Source organism: Kogia breviceps, chromosome 6, assembly GCF_026419965.1.
Source record: "Kogia breviceps isolate mKogBre1 chromosome 6, mKogBre1 haplotype 1, whole genome shotgun sequence".
Lineage (NCBI taxonomy): Eukaryota > Metazoa > Chordata > Mammalia > Artiodactyla > Physeteridae > Kogia > Kogia breviceps.
The window spans coordinates 112,185,915-112,198,027 of NC_081315.1; the positions used below are offsets into that span (position 1 = coordinate 112,185,915).

General features: G+C 34.3%; 1 protein-coding gene across 12 annotated transcripts in view; it reads right to left on the reverse strand.

Moving 5' to 3' along the window:
- Nucleotides 1-890: 890 nt before the first annotated feature.
- The window catches only part of SLC9B1 (solute carrier family 9 member B1), a 65,280-nt gene continuing 54,057 nt past the window's right edge, over nt 891-12,113 (reverse strand). For 9 of the 12 annotated variants that reach the window (XM_067036413.1, XM_067036411.1, XM_067036421.1 and 6 more), the window contains 5 exons: nt 8,247-8,353; nt 7,212-7,361; nt 4,109-4,217; nt 3,415-3,551; nt 930-1,250 (listed from right to left, as the gene is read on the reverse strand). In XM_067036413.1, the coding sequence (XP_066892514.1) occupies nt 1,047-1,250; nt 3,415-3,551; nt 4,109-4,217; nt 7,212-7,361; nt 8,247-8,353 (707 nt within the window). In that variant the 3' untranslated portion in view covers nt 930-1,046. Of the gene's footprint in view, nt 1,251-3,414; nt 3,552-4,108; nt 4,218-7,211; nt 7,362-8,246; nt 8,354-12,113 lie in introns of all 12 variants that reach the window. The other 3 variants (XM_067036417.1, XM_067036418.1, XM_067036420.1) reach the window with 3 other exon arrangements.

Genomic DNA, 12,113 nt, shown 5'->3' on the forward strand with positions numbered 1-12,113 from the left:
ACATATGCCTGGGGTGGCCTGGGGCATTGTGGAGTCCTGGATAGGGGGTGGCCGGGGCTGGGACCTAGGCCTGGGTTGCTGGTGGTGATGGTGGCAGCAGTGAGAGACACTGGGAGAGATGGGGAACTCTATCCCTGGAGCCTGTCCTGCGGGGACCTACATAAGACTGTGGGCTGCCGGGCACAGCGCGCTCCACGGCACAGCGCGCTCCGCGAGCAGGTATGCGCTGCGCTCGCTCTCTGTGCTTGCAGAGGCAGACACACTCCACCAACATCTTCCCAGATTAAGGCTGCTCAACTTTTAGTCTGTAGAAGGCATACTTACAGGGCAGACACTGCCAAGCCCCAGACAAAAGACAGATTGAGTCTGTTGTGCAGCGTACATTGTCCTTATGATACTGTGTGCATAATAAAATAGTCTAAAGGGAAACGCTTTATATTTAATTGTTTTAACTGCACTTTTTCCATGTTTTTGAAACAAGGGGCCCCACATTTTTATTGTCCATTGGGCCCCACAAATTATGTAGCCAAGTGATGGGAATGCAGGTGAAAAGCACTGTATAAACTGTAGTAAAACCAGAATTTAAAATGCATTTAGTTGACCCACTTAAATTTGGTGTTTTATTCTTGTCATTTTTTTTTTCTTTCTTCTGGTAATCTTTTTAACTGAATTACTAACCTGATGGAGAGTTCTGCTCCTATTTAGAGACTTATACTATCTTATCTTTCTGTCATTAGGTTCCTTTAATTTTTTATTATGCTTAGTTTGTATTATGACAGTAAATCCAACCTGATGGAGTTCTCTGGACTTTCCTAGGGTATTTATAAATTTACTTTGTCCTTGAAATACATAAATACTAACAAGGCATTCTGTTTTATATTATTTTTATTAAATTAACTTTGGAATAAAAAGTCATAGGAAACATCTGTAGTGAAATCATATATTTATTAACTCCTTGGTTCTGTGTAGTCTCCACATATTTGTACCTTTTAATTTTTCTCTCATGTAAGAGAAGTCATTAAGAGAAGCAGGCAGGTGATGGCAAATCAACTTTTTAATGAAGTTCTAATCCTTTTGTTTGGATCATGGCGAGTAAGTACTTTAGGTCCCAGAATGCCAATAATTAGAGCTCCATTTGGAGCTGTGATCAAGATGGCTAGAAAAGCTATTGTCATCACATCCTTCGAATATGGTTCCAAATGGGGTGCACTGATTCTTGCTCTTTCTAGAGCCAGAGGACCTAAAACAGCCTACATTTAGAGGAGAAAAAGATGAGGCATAAAGAAAAATGTTAAATGGAGTTAACATATAATAAAAGTAAATAGCCCTGTTAAAACAAATAACACCTAGCACTAGACTACTAGAAAAGAGACAAGACAAAGTGTTGAAGAATTTTTATAAATTACTCATCAATCCTATGTTCTTCCTATCAAATATATCTGGAAGGAGAGTGAAAAAGTGACAAACCAGTGTGCAGACATTTGGGGGCTGTGTTTGTTTTCTTGTCATCTCAGCTTTCCCCTGTTTAAATATATTTTTGGAGTGCTCACATTATTTTCAGAACCTTAGGAGTTCACCTAAAATCAGAGCTTTGCATATTTGCCTTTACCATGTACCACTAGGTTCCTGGCTACAACGAGACAACACAAAATGCTAAGGTTTCTTATGGTTCTTTAGGATTTTGTTGTCTGTCTTCTTGTTCTTACTACTGGGAGGCAGTGTGATACAGTAAAACTGACAAGAGGTTCGGAATCTATACATTGGGCACTGAGAGGTTACAAAGTAACTTGCCTAAGGTTATAGGCAAGTAACATGGTATTCAAAATAGGCAGCCTGGTCCCAAGGAGCTGCTTTTCTAACCATATGACATATAGAGAGTTTTGTTGCATGGAAACTCACAAGCTTCTGCTTTGGAATAACAATGGAGAAAATCTCAGGAAATCAAGACGTTATGTTGCCAGGTTAAACAGTCTGACAATAAGTAGCGATACCTTATCACTGAATCAGAGAGCAAAGCTACAAGGTCTCACTTTTCTCTCTTTCATTCATTCATCATTCATTCTTGTAGGCATGCAATGCTTATTTATTGTGTACCTCCTGCATGTTAGGCACTGTGTTAAGTGCTAGGGAAAAAGAATAACAGAAAAAACAAGCACTGTTCCTATCCTTCCTATATAATCTAGTGGGGAGATTCAGTCATCAATCAAATAATCATACGAATTAAATATATAATTAAAAATAATATATGTGCATTCATGTATGGTAGAGTGGGTGGCAGGCATAGGAAAGATATATTTTAAAAAGAATCAACGTGTCTCTAGTTTAAAATCATAACACTTAGTTCTACAATATTCAGCAAAATGTAAAAATTCCAATATTCAGATATACTCTTTTTCTTATAATCAAAAAAAGGTGGTTTCTTTTTTTAAGATTTAAAAGATTTTTAAGATTTTAAGATTTTTTAAAATATAATGCAAATCTGCCACCTCACACTCTGATACCTAAAGGAAAAGCGCTCCTCAGAGCATCCTGCAGCCCCACAACCAGCCCCTCCCTCCCCATGCACAAAGTTGCTGCTCCCTCTCCCCCACCCCCAAGTTCATTCACTTTCAGGGGCTTCTCATGTGATTTTGGACTCACAAATAAGTTGTAATACAAAGTAATACAAAGACTTTCTATATACCCTTCATCCAGATTTCCCAAATGTTAACTCTTGTATGACCACAGTACAATAACCAAAAATCAGAAAATTAACACTGATATATATTACATGTATATATACACACACACACACACACACACACACACACACACACACACACACATACACTAATCTAGAGACTTCATTCAAATTTCAACAACTGTCCAACTAATGTCCTTATTTTGGACCAGGAGCCAATGCCTGAACTAAATCCACTGCATTTAGTAAGTGTTTCCTTGGTCTCCTTTTATGGGAGACAGATCCTTAGTCTGTCTTTGTCTTACATGACCTTGACACTTTTGAAGAGTACTGGTCAATTATTTTGCACACTGTCTCTCACTTTGCTTTTGTCTAATGTTTTCTCATGGTAAGACTGACGTTATGTGTATTTGGCAGGAACACCCAGAAGTAATGATGTGCCCTTTTCAGTGCATTCAGATATACTCTTATTTTATATATTGGGAAAACAGAAAAATGTTTTTGTAAGTTTAGGAAGTATTTGTCATTAAAAGTACAGTTTTCAATTTCAGAAAAATTGCTCTTAAAGCTGAGTTTCTTAAAGATTACATTAATTTTAATGAGTAGTTACGATCAATCAAACATTTTAAAAGTAAGATTAATGGCCCATATTTTGTGACTGGATGTTTTTTTCATTTAGAATTTTTTTAAAAAATCAACATTAAAATAATTAGAATGACTTAATATGTTCTTACTTGGACTGTAGCTTTGGGCATCCACGATAAAGCAATAAATATTTTCTCCTTAAAATTAAAACCAGCAAAAGACATCAATACAAATGTAAAAGAAATTCGAACCAATAATGCCAAACTCAGTGTAGCAACACAAATGCCTACAACAGATAAAAACAAACATAAATAACACAATATTTGGGAGGTAGTGGTTCTTTATGCCTAGAGATATGATTTGTAAATGGGTTGAAAGCATTTTAGGGCTAGTGTCTCTGTATATCTTTATTTTTTTAAGTGAAAACAATAATCATAAAAATACAAATATGATGGAGGCGTCTATGTAAAGTGCAAGAGATAATATGATGGTGGAGGTATGATGAAAAATAAGATAAATTACATTTATTTAATTCTGAGCTAACAGACGTTGAACTTTTACTATAAATGAAAGTATTCAAAAGGTGCTAATGGTATCCAATATTTCCCCTCAGGAAAATTTCTAATCTCCATTTCCTCAGATCACTCAGGGAAGATATTCAGGGTTGTCTTTGGTTACAGAGAGCGTACAGGATAAAGGAAGAACAAATGTATGTTACAACATGTGCTTCTGAAGAAGGTCCTTGTAGCATTCAAAGACATGTTGTAAATAAAAATAAAAATTATTCAAAGTTTTCTTAAATATTTTCAAATCTTATATTTTTGTGCCTCTAATCATTCTTACCAATAGCATCTGATTTAAGAGATGTGACAGATACTTCTGCTCCAACCAAACCAAAAAGAAGAGGTTGAAAAATATTCCATGCAGTTCCAATAATTTTTTGGACTCTAATCTGTAGAAAAGGGTAATAAATTTTCAGTTACTCCGACACATATAAGTATTTGCATTTCAGAAGTTTAAAGTCCCTCTTAACATTTAATAAACTTAAGATATTTTATTTGTAGAAGAAATGTTAAAACAATAAAAATTAAATGAGTAGGTTAATTCTTTTATACAAACGCTTAGGTAGAATTTGATTAAAAGAAATCTACAAAGCAATAAAATAAAAATATTTGGTAATTCTGTCATGGAACTAGTAAGGTCTTTGAAGTTCCACACATGTTCTGATGGTACAGTAAGAGTTCTACCTTTTGTTTGTAAGGCAACTGAACTGAGATAGAACTACATCATGCCTGATGAGAACATACTCAAGGATCATTCAGACATTTCAGCTCTCAAAAATGAGTTGTGAAGAACTCCACTAAAAATTATCCTGGGACCAAATCCCATGAAAGTGAATCCTGATAGGTCCTAAACAACTAGGAAAGAAATTCTGGTAATCTGTTAGGCCTGTTTCCAAAAGAGCCATATTGAAAACATCAAAGTTATTTTCTCCTTAAAACCAAACCAAAACATTTAATAGATTCTAACTTGATTGCCTGCCTGGCTTCCCTTTCTGGGAATGAAGCCCCCACAGTGCTGCGTCCACAATTACATGGTTATAGGAAATGCCCCTAGTGACATCACAGTACTCTGGCTCTTTTCCAGGAATTTGGATGAATAGATTTTAGTCTCAGTCTGGGTTTATCTTTTTTTTTACAGGTGGAGATACATAAAACTATAATATCCTTTGTTTGAGGCATAGACTATCTTCATAACTACTCCCCTTATGACTAGGTTTTCTGGTTGCTGTTTATAAAAGTAAGTTTAATAAAGGAAGTAACAAAGGAAAACCAATATTACTCTTTCTTCTTTGTAGCACATTATCCTAGTTGTTACTTTTAATCTTTAAAATCTATTTATTTGCTTTTTGATTTCCTTTATAATGTAAAAAAAACTAGTTTTCATTTATTTGTAATTTATTATTAGTGATTTAATTTCTCTTATAATTATGAATTTATCAGAATACTAAACAAAATGCCCACATGATTTTTGGATAGGGAAGTTCTCAAGCTGATTCTAAAATTTATCTAAGAAAGAATATGGGCAGGAACAGCCAAGAAATAATTTTAAAATAGGTATAATAAGAGGGAATCTTCTGTACAGATTTTGAGACATAAAACTACCGTGATTTAAAATAGAGTGGTACCGGCATAGAAATAGATAAGTTTAAATAGATTCCAGAAGTAAATTTATATATATATATATATATATATATATATAAGTTTAGCACATGTTAAAAGAGACACTTTAAAAGTCATTGAATAATTAATGGATTAATCAATACTTTGGCAAAAACAGACTATACAATTCATATGCATATATATATTATATGTATGTATATATATGTATGTCTATGAATACATATATATAAACACACACATGTACATCCTTACCTCACATCATTCACAAAAATAGATTCCAGATGGATTAAAGAACTAAATGCAAAACAAAACAAACTACCAAATATTAGATGATAATATGTAAGATGTTATAATGTTTATAATCTCATAATCTTGGGTGAAAAAAATCTTTCTTAAACAAGATGCACAACCCAAAACCAAAAAGGAAAAACTGACAGATTTGACTATACGAAATTTTACTGCCATACAAAAGACATCATAAAAAAAGTTGAAGATAAGCAAAAATTACATGCAACATGTAGATAACAAAGAATTAGTAGCCCTAACATATAAATAAACTATAAATTAGGAACAAAAAGGCTAATAAACCAATTAAAAAATGGGCAAAGAATATGAATTAGTAGTTATAAAAGAATATATGAATAGAAGCTTACTCCACTACTAATCAGAGAAATATAAATAAAGAATAACAATGTAATATAGTTTCTTACCCATCAGATTGTTAAAAAAAAAAAGAACAATTGATAATACCCAAGATGGTTGATGGGTTTAGGTATTAGAGACTCTCCTACACCGCTGGTAGTAAACAGTGTAAATAAAATCCTTTTAAGGGATAACTTGGCAGTACCCATCAAAATAGAAATGTACAATTTCTAAATCCAGCCATTCCACTTCCAGAAATCTATTCCTTCAGAAGTACTCATACATTTGCAAAACCGCACATGAATAGGATTGTTCATGGAAGTACTGTTTGTAATAACAAAACATGGAAGTGATCTAAATGTCTACAGATAGAGGAGTGATTAGAGGAAATGATCTGGGAAGGGGATTTGATATTTGGCAACGGCGGGGGAAAGGGAGTCTTTTACATTGTATTCCATATGTGGGCCTTCTTACTGTTTTATTTATTATTATTATTTTTAAAATAAATTTATTTATATTTGGCTGCATTGGGTCTTCCTGGCTGTGCGTGGGCTTTCTTTTAGTTGAGGTGAGCGGGGGCTACTCTTCGTTGCGGTGTGCGGGCTTCTCATTGCGGTGGCTTCTGTTGCAGAGCACAGGCTCTAGGTGCGTGGGCTTCAGTAGTTGTGGCGCATGGGCTTTGTTGCTCTGCAGCATGTGGGATCTTCCCAGACCAGGGCTCGAATCCATGTCCCCTGCATTAGCAGATGGATTCTTAACCACTGTGCCACCAGGGAAGTCCCCTTCTTACTGTTTTAATATTTTATGAGCATATTTGCATGTATTAATTGTGTAACTAAAATTTTAATAAATAAAATAATTAAATCAATAAGAGTTATATAATCATATTGCATTAAACTTGGGAAAAAGAGAGAGGCCTGATGTGATAACTCAACTTCTGATTGCGTTTTAGTCCTTCTTCTAAATATTTTATTTCCTTGACTGATTCATTCACTTCCTTGAAGATACAAACTTATGGAACATCTTCCAACTAGAGTGCGATTTCCTAAAATGTCCATTATAGATGTAAAAACAATGCAGTTATTTTATCTTTTAAAAAATGGTGTATTAAAAATATTCACCTTTTCTTTGGACCAACTTGTCCCTGCAATGAAACTCAAAACTAGTGTGCATAATCCTCCGGCTGCATGCAAACCAATGCGATGGCTGCCTAAGTCCGCAGAAACACACATACTCAAAATAAGAAATGCTCTCTTCACTGCAAGTTTTCCCTAGAATTTGATAGATATTTGGAAATTAATTTATGTTAAATATATAATACAATTATCATATTATCTATCATTTATTATTGACCCTTTGATACCATGTCTTCATATGTTGTATCAAATAATGTCTAAAATTTTGACTTTCTCACCACATATTTTAGCAAACTTGGTATCAAGTGACAAAATTTGCAATTACTGAGTTTCATCTTCTGCCATATCTCTGATACTAACGTCAGTAAAATGGTTATAATACTTTAACTGTAAGAGAATAAGGAAAGAAAAGAGACCCATATAACCTGTAGTTCCATATAACATATCCAAAGAATTCTTAAAAATAAATGTCTGAATATCTTTTTAGCTAAGACAATAATTGCAGGGAAATTAAGATGGAAGTTACAGACATCTATGAGTAATGGCATATCCTTTAGGGCAGGAAAGGGTTGAGTTTGATAGTGTTTCCTGGGTCAAAGGGAGAGGGAATGAATTTAAGTCAGAAAATATGCAGAGATAAATGGGAATATATTTCTCCAAAAATGTTCAATGTAAAGTTTGAGGGAAAAAGATTTTTTTTTAAATGTCAGGAGTCAACAGGCAATTTAATGAAGAAAGGAGTGGGATGGAATGGAGAAGGTACTCTGAATTAAGTACATTTTTCTGATATTCCTTATTTGCCTAATCAGGAAGCAGGGACTTCAGTTAGGGCCACTGACCTGGATCAATCACAACTGTGCTCAGTTTTAAGCAGAGTAGGCACTGGAGGCCTCTTTTGGAGAAAGACAACTAAATATTAAATTTATTATTTTATGGATCTTCTAAAAGTTCAAATTTTTGAAAGAAATATCTTTTGAAAGAAATACTGTACTTCCAAACAATAGATTATTTTTTATTTACCTGATCTCTACTTGGGAAATATCGAGTAAACATTCCCAAAACAATTCCTACCAGCACACCAACAAGTACATCCCGAAAAGCAGACAGGAAGTTGCTAAGTACACCACCTGTAAGGGCACACAATAAGAAAAACATTTCATAGAGAAGTATTTTCACATACCCAACACATTGGAAAATCAAATGTAGGTGATTCATAAAGAAAGGTATGTATCATAGAATAAATATACAAAAATGGACCTTTAATGTTCAAACACATGAAAACATGCACATCTACCTGATAAATTTAATATGTACTCTCCAATGATTTAATATATATACACAACCCAGAAATGTTCATTGAATAAATAGGCCAGAAAACAAAGCAGTAATAAGCCACAATGTGCTCCCCTCCCCTTACACACCCAACCTAAAAGACCAGGTGAGGTAGAAGAATGCACAGAGACTGGCAAAGGAGAACCTCTGGCACCTAGCACATGGTCGGTAATGTTTTCCTCTGATATTCCATTATGATAAACAAATGATTTAAACATAAAAAGGACAATTTAATAACAACAACAACATAAAAAAAAAGATTTAACCAGGGTCAATCCTAGGAATATTCAAGGATCAACTGATTTTTCAATATAAGGTCTCATGAACACATGTAGTTTATTGTAATATGTTTTAAAAAATATCCAGAGTCACACAAAAATGTTCAGCTATGCTCTGTGTATTCAACTCAATAAGGTATGTAAATATACATATTTTAGAACTATTTTCCCATTAAAAATAATAGAAGTGGAGGGTGACAACAGTAAGAAGGTAGAATGGGAACCCCAGAACCTTGATCCCCTACAAAGACACACATTTAACAATAATATACAGTCCAAAAGGCTTCTCTGCTCATGTAAAAAAGTACAGCAAGAGAAAAGCAACACATCATATATAAGAGAGCACCCATAAAATTATCAGAGGCTGACACAGCAGGAACCTTCTAAGAAGGTAGGATGATATATTCAAAATGTTGAAAGAAAAAAAATGGCACCCAAGAAGACGATCCCACAAAACTGTCCTTCAAAGTGAAGGCAAAATTAAGACTTCCTCAGATATACAAAGGCTGATGGAGTTCATCACCACTAGACCTGCCTAACAAGAAATGTTAAAGGGAATTCTTAAAGTGGAAATAAAAGGATGTTAGACAGCAACACAAAAGCATTAAATATAAACCTCCAGTAAAGGTAAATAGATGAATTCAGAATCCTGTAATACCTTAATGGTGGTAAGGAAATCACTTTAAATTGTTTTGGAATTTAAGATAAAAGCACAAAAGGTAACTATAAAACTATGTTAATCGATACATAACATAAAAAATGTAATTTGTGACACTGATAACATAAAGTGAGGAGGCTGAGAGGTAAAGGAATAGAGGAGTAGAGCTTTTGTATGCAACTGAAGTTGTTATCATTTCAAAACAGACTGCTGTAAACTTTAAGGACGGAAAAAGATATTCCATCCAAATGGTACCCCAAAGAGAGCAGGGGTGGTCATACTTATATGACCTAAATAGACTTTAGGTCAAATACTGTCACAAGAGGTAAAGAAGGACATTACATAATGGTAAAAGGGCTAATTGACCTGGAAGGTAAGGTTAGATCTCAATATCTACTATATTCCAAAATATAGATGCTTTGAACATCTAATGTGTAAAATAAAACTTTAAAAGTCCTTAAAATTTTAAGAGACAGTTTACATAGTTATGTGGTGGAAGAGGACTTTTAAGCATGTACCTGCTTGGTTTCCACTTTTTTGGTCCTTCTCAAATTAGGTTTGGTCTCCCGTAGCATGTTCCCCTAGCATCTTATGCTATGTAATATTTATTACATCTGTAATTATTTGTTTAATATAAACCCCTTGAGACCATTGGCCACATGGTCTTCTCTGTCTGCTGTGTCGGGAGGCAGGATAGAATAGTTGTTAAAAGTGTGGGTCTGGGGTCAGACTGCTAGGTTTGCATCTTGGTTCCCCTACTTATTAGGATTTGTGACTTTGAGCACATTACTTAACCTCTGTTCCTTAGTTTCCTTATCTGCAAAATAAGCATAGCACTATTGTGACTATTGAGTCAAAATATCTACAGAACTTACAGCAAGTACAAAGCAATTACTCAATAAAAACTAATATTGTTGTTCACTGTTGATCTTCAGTGTTTGATACAGTAGCTGGTACAATGGAAGAGGAGCACAAAAAATATTTTTTGAACGAATGACTGATACCAGTCATGACGGAAAAGATGGCCAGATCTGACAATAAAAAATTTAGGACTTCTGAATGGCAGAAAAGAGATAAATTTAAAAGTCAAATTACAAAAAGCATAGGATATAAAACAAATGATTATCATTCTTAATTTTGTGCAGAATCTTAACAAATCAAAAGAATAAATGATGAACACACCTATAGGATATAGGCAAAATATTTCAAGAAAAGCAATCTATTAAACATTACAAAACGCTAATGGCCAATAAACACGAACATTTGCTTAACATCACTAGTATTCAAGGTACTTCATTTAAAGAGACCTCCCTCTTCACCTGTCAAATTAGCTAAGCTAAAAAGGACTAGTAAATACCTAATTTTGAAGAAGGTGAAGAGAAAGTGGCACACTTGTGCACCCTGGTAGAACAAGATATTGTGGCAATATATTTCAAAAATCTTAGAATGTTATATACTTTTTAACTCAATAATTTCTCTTTTAAGATTAAGAAAATATTGGGACTTCCCTGGTGGCACAGTGGTTAAGAATCTGCCTGCCAATGCAGGGGACACGCGTTCAGTCCCTGGTCCGGGAAGATCCCACATGCCGTGGAGCAACTAAGCCCGTGTGCCACAACTACTGAGCCTGAGAGCCACAACTACTGAAGCCCGGGTGCCTAGAGCCCATGCTCTGCAACAAGAGAAGGCACCTCAATGAGAAGCCCATGCACCGTAATGAAGAGTAGCCCCTGCTCACCACAACTAGAGAAAAGCTTGCGTGCAAAGATGACCCAATGCAACAAAAAATAAAAAAATTTTTCAAGTATTTAAAAAGATTAAGAAAATATTAAGATTACATACAACTATTTAGCTGTAAGACATTCAACTAAGCATTATTTTAATAGTAAATATTGGTGTCAACTTCAATTTTCAACATGTTAAGTAATCATCATGCAGCCAATAGAATACTATGCAACCATTACAAATGTCATAGAAATATTTACTGAAAAGGACCATGTTTGCAATACACAGGTAAATGAAAAACAGCTCAGGTTATAAGAAAGTATGGTTAATATTCAATAATTTTATAAGAATAATGGGAGGGAGAGAAAGAGCTAGAGATAGATGGGGATGGGGGAGAAAAGGAGAAGTCTGGGTGAATTTACATCAAAAGATTCACAATTATTACTCCTGGGGGTATAACTATTACAGACTTTATTTTTATCTTTTCCCCTTTTTTCCTTCTTATTCATTTATATCTTATGATTTTAAGAGAAACTATATATACAACTTTTCAACTTTAAAATGTTTTGGTGCTTTAATAATACAGAATATTGAACTTTGAACACTGGCAGATAATTAATGCATTATTAAATGTGGAATGTTTACTTTCACAAAATCTGCCAAGTGACATTCAAGACCAAATATCACCTTGGGATTTAGAATTGTTGCAGGATCTTGTCCCATCGCTACCAAAAAGACACACACTTGTCCACACTTTATATATTTAAGTTGGCTTAGTAACAGAGCAATCAGTTATTTATAATGATGGCCAGAAGTACATCTCCAAAATATCTATTTGATATATTAGTAGTACTAATAATATTGCTGCCTAAAGTTTTGTATTGAAAACTGTGA